General features: G+C 41.7%; 1 protein-coding gene across 1 annotated transcript in view; it reads right to left on the bottom strand.

Annotated features, from left to right (window-relative positions):
- The window catches only part of cdh2 (cadherin 2, type 1, N-cadherin (neuronal)), a 61678-nt gene extending 49440 nt beyond the window's left edge, over positions 1-12238 (bottom strand). Inside the window, exons 1-2 of the mRNA XM_083991607.1 lie at positions 11965-12238; positions 10043-10151 (exon numbers count right to left, since the gene is read on the bottom strand). Of these exons, the coding sequence (XP_083847733.1) occupies positions 10043-10151; positions 11965-12024 (169 nt within the window). The 5' untranslated portion in view covers positions 12025-12238. The remainder of the gene's footprint in view (positions 1-10042; positions 10152-11964) is intronic.
- Positions 12239-24529: the final 12291 nt, after the last annotated feature.

Consider the following 24529-nt stretch of genomic DNA (forward strand, 5'->3'; position numbering starts at 1 on the left):
GCATCAGTGATTCTGTCTCTATTCTTGCAGTACAATTTGGTTACAGCTACCCAGTTGTAATATCTCAGGTAAATGTGTAAAATGGAATAAGTGTAGAGTATTAAAAAAATATTCTTTAAGCTGGACCTCACTCTGGGGGTCCTCTAATAACAAAAACAGAGAGATGGTACAAGTTCTCTGTTCTTATCTATTGCTTATTTCCACAGGGATGTGATTGTGGGCCTATGTACAAACAATGCATCAGGTGGAGATAGGCCTCTCCAGAGTCAATAAAAATGGTTTTAGTTGAACCCCATGAGGGACTACGTATGATTATAAAGACAAGAACTGGAGCTGGAAAAATAACATCATAGCATGTTGATCCAATATAAATGCATGCCTCCCTTGCCTCCCACCAGGTTTTACAGACTGCGAGCTCTGAGGGAGGACGGGGCTGAAATAACATGTGCTCAATCTTCTCTATCCGCAGCTCTGTTTCTCCACAGTCACAACATTCTTTACATGCTTCATTTTATACATGCGGTTTTCTGCCTGTTCTGCCTCCTTTGTCTTACAGCTAGACATGTATATCACAGACAAACAATCTACTACAACAAGAAAGAGAATTGTGACTGAATTAGAACTGGGATGTCTGTCTAGTAGATCAATTTGCCTTTGGGAAAGAAAAAAAAAACTTTGATTAAGTCATTTGGAATCTACAGAATCGTTCATCTGATAATGATGACCTCAGTTCAAGATGTGCTGCTGTAATGGTTTTTGTGCTCCAAGTGTTAATCCTTCAGGCAGTTCGCACATTGCACCCTGATAGCTTCCAGACACATTCACAGGGGCATTACATTATGATTCAGTGTAACTCCCAGTTCTCTCAGTTTCTATTTTAGCAGAAGACAATTGGTCAAACAGTGTAAAAAAGTAATGATTAAATGAAAGAGAAAACTGGAGAATAAAGTTGGCCTCTAGGTTTGATTCGAAGCCCAGCACTATAATAAGCTCAATTCATTTTCCTCCTGGGTCTAGCTTCCTCTATCACTAGTGACAGGCGTGAAAGGTCAATAACCTTGGCTCATAGCCCTCATATGGTTAGCAACGCTATAAATTAATGGTTGAGGCCGTTATTCCAAACTCTTCAAGTCAGCCGAAGGAAGCTTATCTTCTACAAAGGTCACCATGCTCGGAACACTTAGTGTGAGAGTGAGGGGCTGACACAGGACCTATATAAGATTGAGTGTGTTGCACTCAATCAGATGAAAGGTATGTGCGGCGCTGCATTTGGAAACCTGCGTTACGGCTGTCGAGCAGACAGTGTGCACAGTGTTACCAGATACAATGCAAAGATCAAGAGACAGGGCTGAGTTATCAAGGCCAAGTCAGGGACTATTTCTGTAATAACACCACTGAATCAGATATCACTCTGGAATGTAAAAAGGATGTTTCTTAATTCACTTTATCTATTTTTGTTAAAACCCAAAGTAATGTTGACTAGAAAACTGCAACACCTGGAGAGTGTAATGCAATGCACTAGTCCTACAAGAAGCACTAGCTTTAAACTTTATGTTCATTACTTTTTCTCCTCCAAACAGCAAGAGATTGGATTAGGTATAGACAAGGAATGGCTGGTACTGTGGTTCCACCTTTCACCAGGCAATGTAGGTGGTCAATGTCTTGGGAATACCAGCATACTGTCTAAAATCACACACTGGGTTAGCAAAAGCAGGCAAAGCAGGTAAAAGGATAATCATCCTGGAAGCCTAGAAAGATTTTTATGCAAAAGAATGTGGGCAGAAGCATGTTTATGTAAAAACCAGCCTCGATAAATTCCTTCCTCACAGTCACCAGCCTCACCTGTTTCCTTTTTTTCTGACTCATTTTGACCTCAATTTGCAATTTAGGGAGAAATTAGGTGCGTCTAGTTTAATGCAATCGATCTCATGCTAATCCAAAACCAGCCAAAGTCGTTGTCATATACGAATGAGGTTTCAGAGCTGTAAACGAAAATATTGATCTTATTAAAATTAATCGAGCGGCTCTAATCGATACCTGATCCCGGCTCACAACCTCACACAGGCAGATTCTACCTGCCAAGGATGAAATGGCAGAGAGCCAATGAAAACAAGAAAATGGTGAAGAACTTCAAGCATCTCGCAAGGTAAAAAGATCACATATTTTATTCAGGACTTGGAGCAAACCTAGACATTCAAAAGAGCTGAGCATATCTAACCGACATTTGACATTTGTGGTAAGAGTCTGTTGGGATGCTGCTAAAAAAAATAAGTGTTAGCAAAGGTCCTAGGTGTAAAAGCTGATTTTGTGCAAAAACATAAATATAGTTGTGAGATTTGTGATGGAGTCGTGCTGGTACTTAGTATTCAGACATCTCTTGGTTTAGCCACTTCTAGGAAATGATGATAAACCCCTTTGGATTATCTCCACAATCCGGTTCATTGTGCTCACAACGTGAGGCAGAAAGTAATTTATGACAAGAGAAATTCAAAACAAAATCACATTCAAACTGTTACGCCATATGCCTTTGTCTCAGCCAGCTTACCGGTGCATGTTTGCCTTATGCACAAGGTTACTTTATAAAAGTCAAACTTGACATGTTAGGAGAAATTAGCAGACCCTCAGTTTATAGAAGCAGTTATACCCTTCAGTAAGAATCTACTTCCCTGCAGCCCCTGCCCTGCTGAGCAGGCAGTGCTACAGGAAATAAAGTGGCAACATGCTGCACGCGCTTTAATGCCTCAGTAAATATCGACAGAGGAAGAGATAAAACAAACTCAGACATCGCAGGCCGCAGAGCGATATGTTGCTTACTGCGATAGTGTGCGCTCAAATGGAGACTAGAAATTGCTGCAGGTCAATCATAATATCTGTGTGGTGATGGCAGACACTGGTGTCAGCAAGGCCCGGTAACAGTAGATCACTTGAGACAAGTAATATGGTGGGCCATGTGTGGTTATCTGATGAGCCAACACTTTGGGGGTGGGGTTATGGGGGTAATGTTACCAATCACCAATGCTATAAATAAAACTAATGATATTCTTTATTTTGTGAGACAAGCAAAAAAAATATAGAAATAACTGTCATCCCGGAGGTCCCTGGAATGATAAGATCAATCAATAGCAAATGGGAACGCTTTATTCATATCCTATCTCGACAGGTGCAAACAGCATGTTAGTGTGGAAAATTTAAAAAAATTGCTTCACAAAACATCACTAAAATTGAACATCATATTCAACAATGGAAGCCAAGAAGGGACCGAGATGACTGCAAGCTACACACTCGGTTGTAGAATCAAGAGCTAAACGCTTCGGCACTGCCCTTGCATTACTCAATTAAGGCACATCAATCATAACGTATAGCCGAGGGAGCTCCTCCATCTTAAAGCTCACGTGTGGAGGAAGGAGGGGAAGGGACGAGAGTGGTGGAGGTGATAAGACGGCTGGTTAAAAGCAGTATGCATGGAGAATGTCACAAGATGCGAGCCAGGCAGCGACTCATCGGGAGGCTGGTGTCCAGAGAAGAGCTGCTGTGTTGAAATTGAAGCCTCTGCCGGAACACAATAGTTGGCGTGGCCCGCGGGAGGTAGTCTTCTCTTCCCAGGCAGGATATTGGCCTTTGTGAACACGGTTCGAGTATCTGGGTCAATTAACGTGTCCCCTGCATCAAATTTCTCCTTTTGTTGTTCGGGGGGAATAATAGTGTGCCAATTCATGTAGGCTCTTGAACACAGCATGAGGTTTGAGAATGTGAGCTATTTGTGTCACATGCATACAAAAAAAAGGGGGGGCGGGCTAAATTAGGGGGCTAGTGCTGCTTCTATTTTCTACATTTGCTCAAAGTCTCATTAATATATTCATTTGAGTATTAGCTTCCCTCTTTGACCCTGCACACAGAGACAGCGTGTCTCCCCGCTGTCTGTCGCTCAGAGCTACGCGAGACAGGTAACACTGTTGAATCTGCATCTAGGCAGTCGCTGAATGCACTCTTGTCCACGGGCAACAAAGCTGAAGCTAAATGTATTGCTTCGCAGACAAAAGATTGTAGAAAGTAGAGGGGAAATGGGAGTGGCTTCGCTTCACATGCCTGCTGATGGTAAACCTGGGGACAAGGTTCCCTGTGCTCTTATCTAGCTTAACATAATGAGAAAAACAAGCACAGCAGAGAGTCCAACCGGGGAAAAAGATGGAACAGCCGTATTGCACAATAAACAGCTGCGGCAACACTGCAAACAGCGCTTTTCTTTTGTACAGACAGAGAGATATAGAGTTGTTTTCTCTGCCAACCAAAAAAAAGGCTGCCCCACTGAAGAAAAATGGAACTGAAATCCACAAATCAGTCCCTTGAAAAGTTAACAATTCACTCCATACTGCTGATGTATTGTCTTCTTGGTGCAAGCTGGCATTTTCATTCCTACACTGATTCCAGCTTTTTATTTGTTGAAAAATAACACTAGCCTAGTTATATGAAGGCATATATGCAGAAAGCCAGGTCAATACAGCTATTTATACCTGGCCTCATTACATAGTGGGGTCATCTTATGTGCACTCTGGGTGTTCTTCACATTAAATAAAACCAATCAGATGTGCCATGCACGCCACACCACAGTCCTTAAGAATGATCCCAGCTCCCTCTGCAAACAGGGAAGGCTTCTTTTAGAGGGATAAATAAATCTGCTCTCTTTCGACAGTCTTTCAGGTGGAAGCACACGCATCAATTTTAAAACCATAGCAATACGGCATCTTTCATGGAGGGGCCCAGGTGGGATTCACAACCAAATAACCTATAAAAGCTTCATGTGACTGTGTGAAGGAGCAGTGCAGTGAGAGCCCTTCTTTTTAAATCTGTATCTGATTGCTGTGAAGAATAATAATAACACACGATGAAATTTTGATCAGGCAAATGTAGTTCCGTGCAGCCTCGTGAGAGACAATCTTGTGTTCGTGTAGGCAATCTAGGCCAAGTAAGTTGCATTTACCAAAAAAGCTGGTTCCTGGAGCCTCTGCTACCAGGAGCAGCCTGTGCATTTGTCCACCACCACTAAGGGCTGTCTGGGTAGAACAATCTAATTATATGCCAAGGACAAACCCCCCACGCACACACTAACGAGAGAGGGACACCTTAACTGCTGCCCAATGTCAGAGGCACGCTGTTAGGTGCCAATAGCAGAGGGCAGGGCCTGTAGCTGATAACAGCGATAAGAACAGAGGTGATGAGAAGCCACCAGGGCAATGTCAGCCCTCCACAAAATACCTTATCTACATTTTGGCATTGCACAGGTTCCTGTCTGCCTCCTTTGGTTTGGTTAAGAACTTCGAGCCTAAAAAGGTCAGACATAAATAAAATATGTCCTCTCCAGTCATGCCACCCAGCAGGCTCGGAAAGCACGACCGCAAATTAGACACAAATGGGTGCACTCGCTCTAATACACTCACATTATTATTATTTCATTTTTATGATATGGCCTTGGGTCTGCAATGGAGCTGTGATCCTCTGACAAATGGTGATGGTGGCTCTGCCCCTAGCAGTAGCATTCGACTAACTCTGCATCCTTGTCATATTGTAGGCAAACTGCATCAAAGGTTATTTTCCAAAACCATATACTGCCAAGATTCAATCTGTTGTCGCAATATGTGGTGGTTATCTAGGCCATGGCGCTCCCAGGAAAAAAAAAAAAAAAAAGACACAGTGACGGGAGATGAAAATAAATTTATGCAGGCTGATAACAATAAAGAATAAAACAAATTCAACCCCCGACCCGCCAGTGATGCTTTAGCTGGGAATTGGAGCGCAGCCTTCATTACAACATATTGATCACTGCAAACAAAGACCCTGGATTCATTGATCCACTTCCAGAAAAAAAGAAGGGGGGATGGGGACAATAGACTGCTCGTACGAACAAACTTACAGTGAAACTGCTGCCTTAGCTTGGGAAAAAATATATAAAAGAGATCTGGACCAAAGGGACAAGGGTGGTCTTGGTGTTGCTCTTGATGTCCCACAGTGGCAAAGAGAATATGTGAAGTGTGCAGAAGCCCCTATATGCTGTTAAAAAGGAAGCAATTCAGTGTCTCATGTTGTTCTTCATTTTTCTTATTTCTCAAAGTTCTCATTGAATATTTCATGAGACACTGGGGATATATACAACCATACTTCTGCAATGGTCCAAAGACTGTAGTCCCTTATAGTCCTCGACCCACAATACGAATGCTACAGTCGACATGGTTAATATAAAGGTTCATACTGCTGTTGGAAACGTTCAATGCAGACTGCCTCAGAGCCTGGCTTAGTGAAATCTGGCTTTGTTTGTTTCTCTGAGTGATGAACAAGCTTCGTAGGTCAGAACAACATGAGGTAGGGGTGCCATGCATTTGTGGCCTCCCAGGTGATAGGTCAGGACCTCTTTTGGCTGGTGTTCCATTCATCTACACCTCGCCAGGAAACCCCCACCGCCGGTCTCATTCCCAGTCTGAGAGCAGAAAAAAGGGGCTGAGTACGTTTCGGAGCACTCAGACCAGGTTTACAGGAGAGGGTCGAGCAGGGTCATGTCTCAAAAAAACATTGGGGCCCCTTTAACATATCTGAGTGGCCCCAGCTGTACCCAGGGCCATCACAATCTCAACAGAGCGCAGAGAACCAGAACAGCACAAAAGTGGGTTCAGTCAGTGCAGTCAGTTTTGGATTTCACATATGCAATGTTTTTCTTGTCAAAAGAGGAGAACCCAGGTTTGTTTAAAGGTCGGTCTTAAACAAACACAGAAAAGAGAAGTAATTACACCTAATGGTAGATTAACAGAAAATTCTGAGATATGTTTAGTCCAAGTGGGCTCGCGTTCTTATTGCAGACGTTGACACTAATTGTTTTAATCACATTATTAAGCTGGTCAACTGTAAACCCACCCCACCCCCAAACACGTCTATGGAGCCAGCTCAGTGGACCCTCTTGACACGCTTACATTCAAAGCACTTGAACCAAGGCTGAAGCAGACTATAAACATACATCTCTTTCATCGCCAGAGCTCGCGGAATTGTGGAGAAAAGAAGTAAAACACAAGGCTGAGGGGTGGAGGGAAGAAAAATGAAAGCAGAATAGATGGTTGGGGGTAGGGATGGAAGAACTGCAGCATAAGAGAGTGTATTAAGCTCAATTAGGCTTTTGGGCTTTTCATTAACCCAGTTTTTAGGGAGGGAAACCTCTGCTGAATAATGCTCCGACTGACTCACTTTGCAACCCTGCTTTAGAGGCCTCATCTGGAATAAACTGCACAATGTGTGTCAGCTCTCCAAAGCCACCAGAATTCCATTAGACACCCAGGGGCAAACCACCCGCAGCTGCAGCTTACCTGAAATTAAATGCAATTTAGGAAAACAAGTGACTTTATCAAGCAACCAAACAAGATAAGAGGGAACGCGGGACTGATGTTTAAAAGACTTAGCTGCTTTCATCTGTACGATGGTCTGATAACAAATAATGATATTTGGCTGTGTCTTTTCACACGTTATCAGGCCAGAGCAAATATTGAAACCTTTAAATCAAGGTCATATGGACCCCAGAAGTAAGACAGTGGGTAACCTCCTAAGCCTGATGTGGCTTTGCATCCGCAAACAATGGGCGTAACCTCCCTTTAATGGATCATTGGAGAGGAGTTCTCATAGAAGAATAATTGTCCTTCCTGGCTTTCCTCTGAGCCTCTCTGCCAAGCAACTTTGAAGAAATGCATTTTAACAAATCTATTGCAAATCAATGGGGCGTCACTTGGCTAGCTAACAGTTAAAACTCAGTTCATGCCCCCCTCCCCCAAGGAATGTGATTCAATCTTACAATCAAACAGCCATGTTAACTGGTTAGCCACAATTGCCATTATCAAATCCACAGGATGTTTTTAGTTCAGCGCATACAATGTGAGCTGTTTACATGTTAACTGTCACCGTTTCCAGGTTTTACAAGCCTCAGGATGTGTATTCTCTTAATCAATAGCAAAGAAGATACTGCAATTAGATAGGACAAAGATACCTAACAGCTCACCCCCGCTGCATCCCAATGCACATTTGGGGTCAAAAGCAATACAATATGAGCAAAGGACTCATATTACTGACACCTTAGATATTCTGCTGATATTATTACAGTGATACTTGGCAGATCTTATATCAAATAACTAGCCCGACAGACAACTGGTGACTACTCATCAATAATTTAAAGGAGACGTTTATGCATACTGGAAACAGTGACTTGGTTATTCATACCATGTCCCAGCCTATGTGTTCTGTTTTAACATGTTGAGGTCTGTATGCTTAAAAATAAAATGACTCCATCAAGATTCACCCCAGGTCTCTATTCACTGCTCAGGAGAACAATTGACCACGTTAATGAAATACCACGAAATGTATTAGTTTGCTACATGCAGCTATAGAAGCATCAATTTGAAAAAAGAAAAAAATCCTCTACCCCTGGTCAGACACAATATTCTTTAACAGCATGGTGAAAGCAAAGTTGAAAAACTTTAAGCATACTCTCCACACTATGGGGGCTTTTGTCTTTCAAAACATGCCACAGGAGCTTTTCATTAGAGAATGCAGTTTCATTAACATCATCCCACGCTGCTGAGCCCTGCTGCATTACAATGACACAGGAGTGCCCCTCTCTATCAAGGAAATCTCCACAGAGCAACAGCTTGCTGGGGGAAGGGAAGGCAGAGAAAAGAGGAGAGGGGGGTAGTGCGAGGGGCAAACAAAAGGGAACCTGATTACCCCTGGTCACGGCTCATCCACAAGCCAACAGAGGGAAATCCATCACCTGCAGGATCAAACGGAAACTTGTGCACAAGGTAAAGCCTAGTGAAAGCTGTACCCACCCATCTAAGCACTCTCTTCCCTCTCTCCTTTCTTCTCCCTTCACTGCTACCCACCCCCCCCCCCCCCCACCCCACAACCCCACCTCACTGACTCACACCCGGTGGCAGCGTGCAAGTTCTAGGCACACACTGTGAAATCTAACACAAGCGAGAATGTTTTCTGGTCCAAATGACCTCAAGGCTCTAACCTCTCTAATGGCACACTGGTGATATGTTCCAGTTTTATTACCGTCGGTAGGTTTGCATACAGTTTCACGGTAGCTGCATCCTCATTTCGCCAATATTAAACTCCAAAGAGTATTGGTCATGCCTGTGGCAATGTAATGGACTACAGCGAGAAAAAAAATCATTATTTTTCACTTTCTTGTTTGCACCAGGTTATATGTTAGAATAAATAATCCCACTACAACTGGATTCCCAACAGAAGGACTATTGCTACAACAAACATCGTGAAAGATGGTTAAATTGCTGTTATTACTGCCACTGAGTTACTACATGATTCTCACAGGAACCTTAAGGCATTTAAGTGTTTAAAGTAACAGACATAAATACGTAGCAGATGCTTTAAATCTGTGCTAAACTGATGTTCAATGAAAAAAAACCAAATGCATAATTATGCCATATGATCATGGAAATATCTCAATGCTCCAGCATCAGGCATAGAATGTTTAATAGTTGGGTTATTTGCTTGATTAAAGTTGCGTAAGTATTCAAATCTGTGTGTAATTGATTTTCATTCATTGCAACAGGAAGTGTCCCCAATGCAATCAACAAAGTTTTCCCACTTTAAATGACAATGCCAGCAGTTAATATTCATCTCCACAAAATGCAAATTGCAAAAACTTTTTTAGCTGCAACGCATGGTCTTGCATTTAGGTAACAATCTGCATGTGTTTGTGTCTGCTTTGAAAGTGAAAACAGCATGTAAGCAGAATAGACTGGAGCCGTATAAACCTGAACCACATTTGAGCTGGTTTACAAGGAAAACTACACAACTTGCAATACCACACAAGTACACCAGAGCTAATTGTTTAAATATGTCAGGCTTGTTCTGATCCTCCCTGAAATGTAACACACCGATGCAAGCACGCACAACTGATTCACATGCCGACACATACACACACTCAATCAAACACAGACATAACAAGAATCCACCACGGAGCAGCACTGGGAATATTTTCTCCACTCACCGTTGAAAAGGGGCTGTCCTTTCTCTGTGATATCTGGCATAACAACCTTGTATACATCTTCAGAGAAGCCTGGCCTGCATGGTGCGGTGCCCCTGCCCTCTGCTGCAATCTGTGATGGTAGGGAGAGAGAGAGAGAAATGGGGGGGGGGGGGGGGGGGGGGGGGCAACAATGAGTCATAAATCAACCTTCAAAAATGTACCCTGTTGCCTCCAAAACCTCTTGGTCACGTTCTGAAGTCCCCACAGTTGTACAAAAGCATCTGTTGTTTTTATAGCAGGGACTGCAATTAGGATAATGAGGCCAAAAGGGTTAAGCATTAGCCAAAAAGCATGGCTAGGCAAGAACAAGCTCCATTTGTCCCCCTGGAGGGGCCCAGGCACAGGGTAGGGTTATAACCGACGTTCCCGGTCGGCCCCTCTGATCAACACACTACCCTGGACAAACACTCCACTTTGAAGTGCAGGAACAAGGGAATAAAAAGTAAATGCTAACGACCCACTGTTGTGGGAATAAACATCTATGTGCGAGTGTCTGAATAAACAAGAAATAACAACTGCTGATGAGTAAAGAAACTATATGACTGTGATCAATACGGTGTCTTTTTTATGCTTTCCTTTGAAAAGGAAAACTGTGCTTTGGGTGTCAACACAATAGATTTGGGGAAAAACAGGGAGTTTTGCTAAAGAAAAAAAAGCATTCACTGGAGCTAGTGTTTCCATAAAGCAAGAATCAAGCATGAAAGAAAGAAATCACTGGCAGTGAAAAAAAATCACAGACTGACCATAACTGAAGAAAACACTCTGGTGTCCAGACATGTCCAAATATACTCAATCACACAACCTCAGCATTGATTCAGCTCTTAGCAACAGAGGCCTGGCCTTATTTCTTTGCATGCACTCTCAAAAGAATGTAAAACGAGAGGAGTCCTGCTGAAAAAGAGCATTGTGGGTATTCGTGCCACTTGCCATTCTTAATCAGAGGAATTTAAATGGAAAATGCATGCAGGGAGGAGGGGAGGAGGAGAGGAGAGGAGAGGAGAGGAGGGTGGGGGGATTCTGGGAATTCTAGCAGTTACAACAATGGCACGAGGATGTACAATATTCTGGGTTTAAGTGTGAAAACACAAGTCAAATCCTTTTCATAAACTATTTCAGCTGCATTGTTGAAGTGTGCAGCCCGATGCTTTGGGGGGTGGGGGGGGGGCAGTTTTTACAAAGTAACCACATAGCCTGTTTCCACCAAATCACTATAGGCTGCAACTTCTAATCATTATCCCATCACTGCTAATATGTCTTACTCCGGCTATACATTAAACCAGTAGGGCAATCATTTACAGTTGACTACTTTTCATTGTTGCTCTTCACATGATTTTACCAGAGAGGCAATTAACTCACCAAGAGAGAGAAGAGGGGGGGTGTAAGACACGCTGCAGCAATCTACATAAATATTAAACCTAAACTAAATATAACCAAGTGAGAACTGGGTTAATGTGGGCCCGTGTCACCCAACAACTTCAACACAATAAAACATTCAGCCGGTATGTGAACTTAAATGAGTAGCCTATCTGAGTCGGTGCAAAATTCAAACCATCCGACCCTGAACCGATTCATTTCAATGTGCGTAGTTTCTTGTTATTATAAACAACGCAACGTCTCGCGGATGTTTAATTCAAAAACATAGGAACCGTTAGCTGACAATTACCTACAGCTCGTGCTAGCCCTACTTTCTGCTGAATTTCTTGATGTGCATACAAAAGCCCGTGTTAAAACAAACAGTAATGCAGTGTAAAGTGCGTGCTGGCCCGGCTAGCAGCTCGACCGCGGGGCTCGTTAACTCAACCAACGAGCATCGCCTCCGCAAAACAACGAGCCCGGTAAAGTGTCCGGTGTATAACTCCCAAACCGCTGATGTGAACATTTACCTGCAGTCCTGCCAAGACCGCCAGCAGAAGCAGACCGCTACTCTCGTGTAGTGAGTACATTGGTACGCCCGGAACTGCTTAATCTCCCACTTCGGAATCCGTGTCGAATAAATGTTTTGTTGGGGGGAAAAAAATAAGAAAAAAGAAAAAAAGAATATCCTTGTGGCTCAAGTGTGGCCGCGATGAAAAGGCGTCCCTCTTTTACGACAAAGGCAGGAGCGGCAGTGGCAGCAGGAGCGGTGGTGACGGCGGCAGCATGTAGCAGCCTCCTCCTCTGTCTACCCAGTCAGTACTAAGGGAGAGCACTGCCTGGTACTGAGGCTGCTGCTGCTCCCTCCCATCCACTCCAGCACAAAAACAAAAAAAAATCACAGAGAAAAAGAAAGCCCCGGCCACTAGTCTACAAACCGCCCATCTCACTGTCTCTCCCTACTGGTCACACTGCCAATTTCACTGCTGGGGGACGAAGCAGCGACGGTCTCCTGTGTTAACCGTCATCCCTAATGACAGAGTATTATAATCTTCACACACAATAGTGATGTTCATACCCACTGTGTGGGGCAATAAGTGCTGGTTTATGCTGTTTTATTATGCATTATGATTGGATATTTTTCACATGTCCCTCTTGTTGCCTGTTATCTTTGATGTGTAAAGTGTTTGTGAAAGTACAACCATAGTATTTATGAATTATTTTATTGTGAGCCTAAATATGTAGGTAAATGCAAAACTGCATTTAGTATGAGATTTAAACCTTATAATACTCCAATTATTTTTCCAGTCAGGATAAAAAAAAATATATATAAAAAACTCAACAGTTACTACTTCTTATCATCTGATCGTACATTTTTAGGTGACTTTGAGGTCGTCATTTATTTGCACATTGTCTGGTTTCCCTGACCCATATACACATAATATCAAAAGGAAACTCTGACCTGAGAGTGACAGAAGTACAAAGAAAGACAAAATGATCAAAACAAATCAATCGGGTTCATTTGCAGTGGATTGTTAGTCTTTTAGTGTGATGTTTTGAAGCAAAGTTTGAAATGGTGAGGGTGTTATTTCCATTAGGCTATTGTTATTATACACTGGATTACATGTCTGTCTATAGGCTATTGTTTTACATTTAAATTCTGTGTGTATTAGCTCCAGATTCCTCTGAGGAAAAATGCTCTTTGAATGTCACGGATGTCATTCAGGATTCCGTCAGTCGTCTCAGAGCCCAGACTCTCTATTGATCATCAGGTGAGGGATTTTGATCACATTGCCCTCAGATAATTGCTGTTTTCTGCATGTTTGATCTTAAGGATTATTAATTGTCAATGCTTTTAGCTGCCTATGTCCATGTGTTTCCTCTTTCCCTCTCTCTGACACACACATACAGTATACCACACAGTCCTCCCTTCAGTGTTGCCTAATAAGCTCACTGTTTCACAAATGACTCAAACACTATGGAATTTTACATTTTGCATTCTATTCATTCATCTTCACTTAAGACCAGAATTCGTAAGTAAAGCTTTTTTCATGTTCCATTAAAATATGCAATGAATAATTCTCTTACATTATCTTTGCATGTGATACAGCCTGATGAAGGTTAAATTACCTCGGTTTTGCTGCTGACACCTAATTAACTATCGAGAGATGGCTCTATGGAATAGATTGCATCTGTGATACATAGTAGTCTGGCAGATGAGAAATATACTTATTCCATCTCCAAATAATAACAAGTGTTGACTTTTGGTTCACCTCCTCCTGGGCAATCTGTTGTTTTCCAAGTTATTGGCGTTTTGAGGTGCAGGCAAGTATGTGATGGGAGCGATGCTACTCCCCTCCTCCTACAAATCAAACCATCCGCCCCCGAGAGTGTGTTGTAATCCTAAACAAACAGTAAAGCATCATCACATACCACTTACATTCAGCACACATAGGCAGGAAGCAGGACTGAATAATTTTTTGAAAGGGCTCACTTCACGTCACTTCACTCTCTTGTTGTAGATTAGCATGCCTTATCATCCGTGTTTTTAAATAATTAGACTCCTCTCTTTGGCGGGAAGGAATACTAACAAAAGAAGGAGGGGAAAGGAAGTGTAACAAAATTAAGATAACTTCGCCCTTTTAAAGAAATCTATATTGTGGCCAGTCTATTCCCAAAGACAGTTTTCCCTCACAACTATTAGGAAACATGACAAAATCATGTTTTGTAACCACAGGCAATCAAATTCAATGGGCACTGCTTTTGTTTGCTTCAACAGAACTGGGCAAAAGATCAAACTGAATGACCTGTTGATAATTGATATCGCATTTTGAACAAATTGTTAAATTTATGTAATCTAATCTAATTGAGAGTGGGATCAAAATGCTCCATCTCTTTGATTAATGCAGAGGCGGTTATCTTTCATCAGTACTTGTCTAGGCAGGGGAGGGGAGGAGGCGTTTGTGGGAATCCAATTTGGACTTAGTGCATTCAATCAAACAATATCATGTTGCACAATTCATAAGAGTAGTCTGATAACCCTGAGAACTCTGTGCACAGCATATACCTGAACTTATGTTTTGTTGCGTGATCTAAAATGTGCATTCAACGTGAAAATTTACCATCAAGGTCACTGTGCAGTCTGTGCTTAATATATTCTAAGGTCTGCACTGGCTGTGTGTGGACAGATAACATTGTTTTGCAGGCATGTGTGAGGCAGCTGTATGATGCATGTTGGTCGCCGTGCTGACACCGCGGTTGACTCTCATAAGCGCAGGTGTCCAAGGGCTCTTTGCCTGGAGGAGCCCTTGATTTTACACCTTTAACTCTGCACAATTGGATGCAGCGTTGGAGCACTGCAGCACGGTGGCCTTGATGGCACTGGAAGAAAAATGGACCAGGTCAGCAGCACTTTCACATCCGCCGCACTTCTTCATGCTGACTTTGTGTTGATACAGGAATATCATACGGTTTGCTCCTTCGCTCCCACGTACTGTAATGCAGAGCTCAGTCATTCCTACTCAAAGCCAAATATAGATGAAAATATTCTGTAACGCACACACGGCCTATTTCTGTTGAATTTATTGGCTGCTCAAAAAATTGACAGAAGCACGGATGCGTTTTTTTTTTTTTTAAATGACACTGAGCTTCTGCAGTCAATCAATAAGGGTGAATCAAGTATTCTCTCTTGGTATAAACACACATATTTTGACCTCTCTCAACAGTTGGCTAATTACCCTGTCATTGCCAATCCCTTGCATGTCAAAGGTTGCTTTGGAACAAATTAGTCAGTAGAAAGGAGCAACCTAGTCCTCGAAGCCATTATCAATTCCAATCAAGCTTCATTGTGATGCATTCAATAAAGGATCTCTAAGGACCACAGTAATGCTCTGATTATTCTCCTCTCATGCCAAATCGGCTCATTCAGTCTTTTATATCCTTTGAACAATAGAGCCAAATAGAGTCGTGCATGTATTAGGGAGCACATACACACATGAGCGTGAATATGCACTCTGTATCTGTGTATAAATCTTATCCGCTTAGTTGAAGTTGTTTCTGGTTATCACATGTATTTCATAGCAAGGTCAAGAATGCCATCTTCCACAAATACAAAGCGTGACATGTTTCTGACGTTAAATATTGCGTGATTACTTTGCCGAAAAATCTGCAACCTTTAAAGGGATCTGATTATATTGCACTGTATGCAAAGTGACAAACGGTGACAAAGACATGCAAGAACATTTCCGCTGAGCGTTTTCTCTGTAATTTCTTGTGAAAAGACATGTCAGTAAAGCAGCTTGGTGCCACCCCCTTGTCGACAAATAAAGGCAAAACGCTGCTTTGCAGGCTCTGGCAGTAGCTCTGGCAATGTCTACTGTTTCACAGGGCTCGTGCAAGAGTGTGTCTGTCCCAATTTAGGGGCTGGATTTTTAACTGAGGGCCTCGTGTGCCTGCTGTGTGCTGGTGTGGCACATAGATCTAATAATGATTGATTGCCTGATTAAGGGAAATTGTGTTGAACTCCAGAAAAGAAAAAAGAAAAAACCCAAGGAGAGCAGAAAGCTTCTTTAGTTAGTGATGCAATAAAAGTCTGGCTATTGATTATGGCACATGTCTGCAAAATGGCACTTGTCTCAATTATTCCTACTGTTCACTTGTTATCCTGTCTTTTCTTTCAAACAAAGCAAATCAAAAAGCTTATTTTACATGTTTTCCTGTTTGTCATGTCAATTCAAAATGGGACATTGTTTTTATTTTGTTTTGGGACAAAGCAGCTCATTTAATTTGACCAAGTATATCGAACTAACAAAAATACAGCTATTATACAGCAGTCTGCAATAGAGTAATTGCATATGTTCATATTTTAACAGCACTAGAGTCATGTTAGAGTTCACAAGACAGCCAAATGCTAATGTTAGCATGCTAGTGAGTCTAATTTCACCATGTTTGTGATCCTGGTTTAGCTTGTCATCCTGTTAACATTTGGTAAATCAGCATTAGAACATTCATTTGGTTGATGAAATTTCATTCATGTACCGTAATTAAAATACTTAACCATAAAGCAGGGCACTGGACAAAGTGTGATAGTGCTATATGAAAGGTCAGGGCCTACTCAGTACTTTATTCTGAGGGACACATAAATGTCTACAACATTTTATGACAATGGACAAGCTGTTGATTCATTTTACTTAAAACCATAAATGTCAATTATATGGTGGCACCATAGTAACCAGGGGATCACAGAGGTCATTACGACATTGTCCGAGGCCATGAAAGCCTCCACAAGCTTTGGTAGCAATTTGTATTTTAGTGTTTGAGAAATTTCAGTCAGTCAGTACGTTTACATGCACAGCTTAATCGAGCTGTGCTCAAAATTTGATTTTGGCGTCTAATCAGACTCCTTGTCCCAGTTTACATGCAACAGAGAAAATCAAATAACTGACGGTGTCTTCCTCCTCAGGCGGCGATATGCGTCGTTTCAGTGGGTTAATACGGCCACCTGTCCTGTTGACTTTTTCTTCACTCAGTAAAAAACGGAATATAAACAACTTAATATGCTTAATAAATTCTCAACTACAGTCCCCAACCAGACCCGCCGGTCTGGGCCGGGTTCAGGCTGAGAATAGGATAGCTACAAATGACGGTCCATGGGCTTCCTTTCTATTTCTCTCTCTCTCTCTTTTTTTCAAATAGCCTAAAACACATTTCGCTGGTCGCACTGTGTGAAATATAGCCTACTGAATTGGCGCCGACGCCTTTTTTTCTTTTTCTTTATTGGCCAGGTTCGGGCGGCTTCTCTGCTCCACTTTGTGCTGTCTCTACTGTTGTGGAGCATGTGCACATGCATTGTCGAATTTCAGTCCGATTAAAGGCAGGTTTATATGACAAGTCATTTTAACATTTAAAAGCCAGACTGGATATGTGTTGCAGATGTCTGTAATTTAGTTTTTGCCTAGTCAAAACAAACATTTCAGATATCCGCAACTACATTCTTCCTATCCACAATTGTCATTTCAGATATCCACAACTACATTCTTCTTAGGACAAATGACATCACTTTTGCCATTCATGTGTATGGGGTTTTTCATTACAGATATCTACAATTTAGTTGCAGATATCCGCTATATGAATTACGGATATCTGTAACTGAATTACGACTAGTAGTAGGCTAATTCCAGTTTGAGATATCTACAATTTGATTCTGACAATTCATAATTCCAGTTCAAGTTATCTTTAATTGTTCTGTTTAAGATATCCTGTTCAGGTATCGTATGTATGTATCTAGGTATGTTCAGGTATATTAGGTTTTGACGAGGCGAAATTACATTGTAGGCCAAGATATCTCAAATATCATAATTTAATTCTATTATCAAGTTATAGGTATCTTGAACTCAATTTTGATTAGAAATATTTGAAATTGGAGATATCTAACTTTCATTCCGCCTAGTCAGAATGTAATTACTTATACTGATATCTTGAATTAGAGTTTTGACTAGGCGAAATTACGTTGCAGATTAAGGACAAAAACTTTAACTTTCATTCTGCCTAGTCAAAACTGAATTGAATTACAGATATCTGCAATTGTCATTTAAGACATTTTCTTCTTCTTTCAGCATGCTTAGCACAGCGACAGTAACACCCGACGGCACGACCCAATGTATTTCAATGAGAGTGACACGATACTCCGCAATTAGTTGAGTTGTAGAACTCTGATATTAGTCAGATGAAAGATGAGGCCACACTATACCCGACAAAATCGCGGCGTGTCGTGTCGCTCCCATTGAGAATACATTGGGTCACACTGTCGGCCATCGTCTTTGCTGCACCAAGTATGCTGGGATACCTAACGGCGTGACCCAATGTATTCTCAATGGGAGCGACGCAACACTGTCGGGTATAAGGTGGCTGCACCTTAACGCGTTTACATGCATTTCAGTTGTCCAGTTGTAAACTACTGACTATATCAGTGCAAAATGAGCAACAAACCAGTGTTATACATAAAATGAAAACACTAGTATGACTTAAAATATTTACCAAACAAATTGCTAAAGACACAATAAGGCAGAGACAGTTTCCATTTCTCTCTTATGCTCCAAATGAGAAAATAATAAATGGTTGTGGGGTTGTTACCTGGGCTTTCAGGATGATACTGAAAAATGTTGTTATAATAAATAGCATTATCTTCTGCACATGATGGGTGAGTCAGTCAAATGATTATATGCAAACACACACATTTACAAGTAAGCCTACAAGTAAATAATTTAGAGTTATTTAGCTGGAATAGCTTTTTATTATCAGACACATGTTTTTAATCAGTGCAAAGTCATATTCCACATGACATCAAACAACTAGGAAAACCAGAATGCCTTGGTGGCAAAGTGACCCATCACACTTTTCTCAGTCATCCCTTGCTGTTATCCTCAGCATGAACAAAGTCGACCTAATCATTATCGCAGCTTTCAGTGTGAAATATTTCCACCATAATGTCAAAAAAAAAAGTCAGTACAGTCAGTACAGATACCTACGGAGCTCTTTGCAACCCTAGTACCTCTTTGGTGTCTTCAGTATTTGCAGCTCAAAATTTATTTCCCTTTATCACCATTGATCTGCAAGAAGACAAGGTCTCCGGTCGTGACAGTCTGGCCTGTCTGATTTAGGAGCGGGCCAACAGCCTGTCTGAGCACAGCAGCTTGGATGGATTTATATGAGGGCTGTTTCTGCTGCTGATCCACCGCTGTCTCAAGCTGGGCTTTCGTATCAAGAGCTTAATTTTGGAGGCAGTCAGAGAATGACTCTTCTTTTTTTTTATAATCACAGAAGTAATGAGATTGGAGGTTACTTCTATAACAGCTTGGGTATTTTTTTGTGGTTACTGTAATGTTTTCAGCCGAGAGTTTAGTTTTCACATTTATTAGATTGCTTTCATGCAAATGGCAGAGGGGCCTGATTACAAAAATGTGTTAATAATTACTGTGGGTTTAAGAAGGTGGCAAATGGCTGGTCTGTCAGATTGCATAAAAAGGTGGCGTGTGTTCATTAGAAGGATTAAAATCATGATGAAAAGAACGATAAAAGGCAATTTAGTTAATGTGCTACTATAGCAAATGAAACATGTATTATTAGGTTGCCTTTTTATTGTATGTTCTCTATATTGTGCCGGGTTATTCCCAGTTTATGTACTTAAACTGTGAAAATGGCAAGCTCTTAATAGACAACAACTAAATTAAGAACATCATCTGTTTTACAGTAGACAATATTGTTGATTTGACACAAGATACTGTGTTTTAATGAGATTAAAATGCAGTCTGAATTCATAATTGCCTTAGTGCCTATTCTATCACACTTGCCTGTGGGTATTAGTATCCATTTTTTTCCTTGTCAATGTGAACAGGATTATTATCTAGTGCATACTGCTATCTCCACAGCTCATTAGCAGTCAGCAGGTTATCAGAAGCTTAAGATGATGTTTTTTCTTTCATTAATTCAGAAAATAATATGCCATATTTTTGATCTGAATCGGATAATTGCTGCAAAATAGAACACCTGCATGCTGACAATATGGCACGCTTAAAATTCACTGTTGCCACTTGCATTCCACATGCATTCGCTCTCAGCAAAGCAAGGTCCCGCCATCCATAAAATTAATAACTAAAATTGAGAAAAGATGAGCTCTTTCTGGCGTGCTGTTGTATTTGAAGTTTTTGTTTGTTTGTTTTTACCTTTGCAATATAGACAGTGGTGCAAACCAATAAGCAAACAGGATTTATACAACTTAGAAGGGCATTTGCGGCCAAAGCAGCAGATGTTAGTGGCAGGTTGCTCAGAGCAAAGGGTGCTTCATTTGGCTTGCTCAGGAGGTGATCATGAGACATATTGCCTTTACTCTCACCCTCCACACAGACACATGACTGCACTCTTCACCCGCTGGGGAATTCAGCAAGACGAATATCAAAGGGTCAGTGGTCTCAGAAAAATATTTTAGCCAAATACCTAAAATCTGCATTTTGATTAGGTTTAATATGATGAACTAGGTTTATGCAATGTAAATCACCTGGTTACTTCGACCTACACAAGTTGACATATGCATCACATTCAGTTTATTACGCAATTACAATACTCAAATCTTAAATATGGCTGAAATGAAAAGTTTTTTTTAGCAACAATATTTCATATCATGTCAAAAGGTGCTCATAGCTTATATAGCATTATACCAGAGCTTTATTTGGTTAAAGTGAAGCTGAGTGATGCATAAGTGTGACTCACACAGTCCAAACCTCTCCAGCACGTCCCACACAATACTTTTGAAGCTCCCATAAATCGTGCGCAAAGCTGTATTCAGATGTGTTGTTTTTAATACCAGGCTTTGCACTTGCTTTAAACATAAAGAAGAACACCCTCACATGTGTCAGCGTGGCAAATATGTTTTATTTACTCTCTGGTATTTTCACAAAAAAGTCTCCAGGATCACTATTGTCTCCGTCTGTGCTATTTTAGCCGCTCAATTCCTCTCTCACCTTCCTTGGTGTCTAATTGGGTTTCATTGATTTACTCCTCCATGATGCTGGCTTGGCCAACTCTCTGCTGACCCTGCAAAAAAAATATCAGCCCGGCTGTCTAACAGGCAGTGTTCCGGCTGCACACACACACACACACTCGCAGTGCAAGTGCTGAATGATTGCTTCAGTGAGGTGGAAGTGCGTCAACCTGCCGCTCCTGTGGCCCCCAACAGCAGAACCATAGATTAGTGTCGCACTGAAAAAACAAAAGGCTCAAGAGGAGCGGGGTGGGGTGTTTGTGCCCACTGCTCAGGGAGTCTCATGCGATTGTAGAGGGGGTAAAAAAAAGTGAGGGGGCAACTGTCGGTCGTCAAGAGGCCCGGGGACACAGCCACTCATCTGTGCCTGAGCAGCCATGTGTCACCTTGAGCTCTCTGGAGGAGGTGTCCGGACACAAACCTGCTCGGCCAGACGGGGTGTGAAGAAGGAGGCAGGATGAAAGTGGAGAGGAAGTCGAGCTAGCTATCCAGCTTTCCATATGTGACATCTGTGCCTCAGTGGATGAGAGAAAGCTAAGTAATAACTTGAAGGAAATGAAAGGGGAGTGAAAATTAAAAAAAAAAGAGGAAAGAATACACTCACCTTTTCAATTCTCCATACAGCAATAGAGAGGATAAGAAGAAAAGGATGTAATACAGACAGAGCTTTGATACCAACTGTGTCCTCGTTTCCTCCTCTCGACTCCTGTCCCCCTTCTGCCATGCATTATAAACGGCTGATTATGACAGTGACAGCTCCTCAGGTGTGCAGTATGCTAGATTTGTTATTCAGCTCACAGGCATTGCTGTCCCTCCCTCTTACCACCTGCACTGGCACACGCACACTCACACGCACGCATGCACACGAGCAGAAGTGCACACACATACACACACGCCCACGCACATACGTATTGCTCACAGCTGCTGTGTCAGCGGGACTCTGGAGCCAGAGAGAGGGGGATATTACATGAATCAGCCTCACACAACTGTTGTATTCACTGTGCTATGATCCAAATTCCCTGTTTAAATTGGGCTTTCATTGTCTGATTTAGATTTTTATGGGCGACTGGTGTTTTCATGAACTCGGATTTGTTTAATTTTTGAGACGTTATCACATTTTAGTGGACAGAATGGGCAGATCTGCTTTCATGGAGCACATTGCAAAGACAGCCTAAAAAGCAGGTCTTGCAGCAATACATGTCTATCCAAAAAGGGCAACATGGGGCTGGGCCACAAAATATTAGCCCTAACCCTCATCTTTCAGGTCCTTGTTTGTGTTTGAAAACCCACAACTCTACTGTCTCGGTTGAGTCTCAGCAGTCATCAACCTTGTGTCCAGCTGCAAAACGCTGCTATTTTCAGCAAAACAAAAGCACTGAACAGCTGGCAGACAATGTCAGTTAAAGTGAACAACGACTAGTATCTAGTAGCAAAAGGTTCCAGCAGGTTTTCATGAGGGTTGGTCAAGGGGGCAGTTGTCGGTCTGAGAAGTGAAGCTCACTTCCTCGTTCAAAAAACTGCAATCCTCTCGGCTGCCACTGGGGGCTGGTGCCAGAAAAGCAGCATTCTCCATAGACCCCCATGTTAAAATCGCCGATTTTACATCCTCAATAAACATGGTCAAAGCCTGGTGCCATCACGTTTTTTGGTCTCAAGCGATAGTTTCTACCCCCGCACACACTCTGAGGGGGGTGAATTTTTTTTTAACTCTACCGTTTTACGGTTATTAGGTTTAAAATTCTCACCAATTAGGGCGCGGAAACATTGAGTGACAGGTCCGGAGACCGCTGCTTCGAGGCCGTTCGAGAACAGTGGACCGGTAAATCCAACATGGCGCTGTTCAGGCCGCCATATTTGAGTCACAAAAACAACTCCCCAAAACCAACGGGTGACGTCACGGATGCTATGTCCATATTTTTTACAGTCTATGGGGTTGGTGGATACCAAAACTGAGTTAAAAGAAGAAGCAGTATTGGACCTACATTCAAACACAATTCCAAATCAGTGCTAAAGTTGCACCATCTCTGCTGGCTCTGCTCTGTTGATTAATCTGTTAGACAAAAATAAGAATAAATTGGGTTACTATATGCTGAATCCTTCTATTTAGTGAAACAGTTATTGGTAATAATATACAGTACTTTTCTGGGCCTGTTGCTTGGTGACTCTGTGAAATGAGATGAGGTCACCTTGAGATTTTTCCAGAACTGCCACAAATTTGGTAGTGAAATTACATCACAGTGGAAATGCTTCACTGAAAACATCAATGGTTTTGTCATCAACTCTTCTAAATCTGAAAGCAAGGGCGTCTTCATAGCGTCACTGCCTGGGCTGCCCAAATTATAACTGGCTGGCTTGATATTTGACAATAAGTCAAACCGTAAGTTTTCTGAGAGGGTTGTTCAGAGCCAGACTGGAAAACAACAGATGTTCAAAAACCAAAGGTAAAAATGAGCAGACATGGTTTGAGAAATCATGTATAACTCCAAACTGTATACAGTACTTCTTAATTACAAACACAGTTGGATGTCTACTGTATGCACTGTACTAGTATCCTACAGCATTTTTTTTTCCTTTGAGATTTTCAGTGGGGTCCAATAGTCTGAGACCATGTTCCCGTTCACAGAGGAATTGGAAAGTGGTTCACCATCTGCTGTTGTAAACAGTTCTCAGCTTCCAATTTTCTTCTCCTGTTGCAGTACTTTTGGGGTAGAAAATGAAATCAAAGGGCAAAGATGTCGAAAAGATGCTGTGTAAACACGGTGAGTAGTAATAATTTCAAGGCATATTAACAAAAAAAAAAGGCATTCCTGAGGTGTTGATTTTTGAGAAGTCTCCTCACATGGCATTTCTTGAAGTGCCTTTTATTTCAGCACAGCCCATAGCTGAGCTCTCTAATTTGCTCCAGCTTTGGCTTCACTCTACCATGTAAATGCAATCAAGTTGCTGACAAAGTATTTCTGTTGGCAGAGCTGCCGTCTCCCCTCTACATAAAAAAAATAATGAAAGAAAGAAAGAAATAAGTAGGAAACTGATCTAAAAATAGAAAGATTAATCACTTTGCCAGGCCTCGCTGTGGGAAGTAGTAACTTACAGAAGGTTAAAGCTTCACCTCTTAAATTCACATTGATCTCATTGAGTTGGTCATATTTGCGTTTCTGGATTCGCCCAAAGTATTCTTAACCTAATTTAACTTGACAAGGTTAATTTAGCAAAGCCCAGTGTACAGTACGACAGACTGCTGACCTTTTGACATACAGATTCGCAGTCAACTTTTAATTAGGTTCCCTGTTCACTTCATTACTTTGCTTTTCTAATGCAGGCAGATTGCAAACAGCAGATATATTAGACGTGATGTAACCTGAGTAGGTTAACCGAGCATTGCACCCCCTACATTAAGACTGATTGCCCAACCTTACACATAAAAAGGTTACATCAACCTTCAATTAAAACCGTCTTCACATTTCTCAGACTATTGAGAGGCCAGTAATGTAAATGTTAGTATAATGGCTGCTAGGTCAAGAGCTGAAATGTTAATGCCCTGGTGCCTAATTTACTTTGTT

This window comes from Trachurus trachurus (assembly GCF_905171665.1).
Source record: "Trachurus trachurus genome assembly, chromosome: 17".
In the NCBI taxonomy this organism is placed as follows: Eukaryota; Metazoa; Chordata; class Actinopteri; order Carangiformes; family Carangidae; genus Trachurus; species Trachurus trachurus.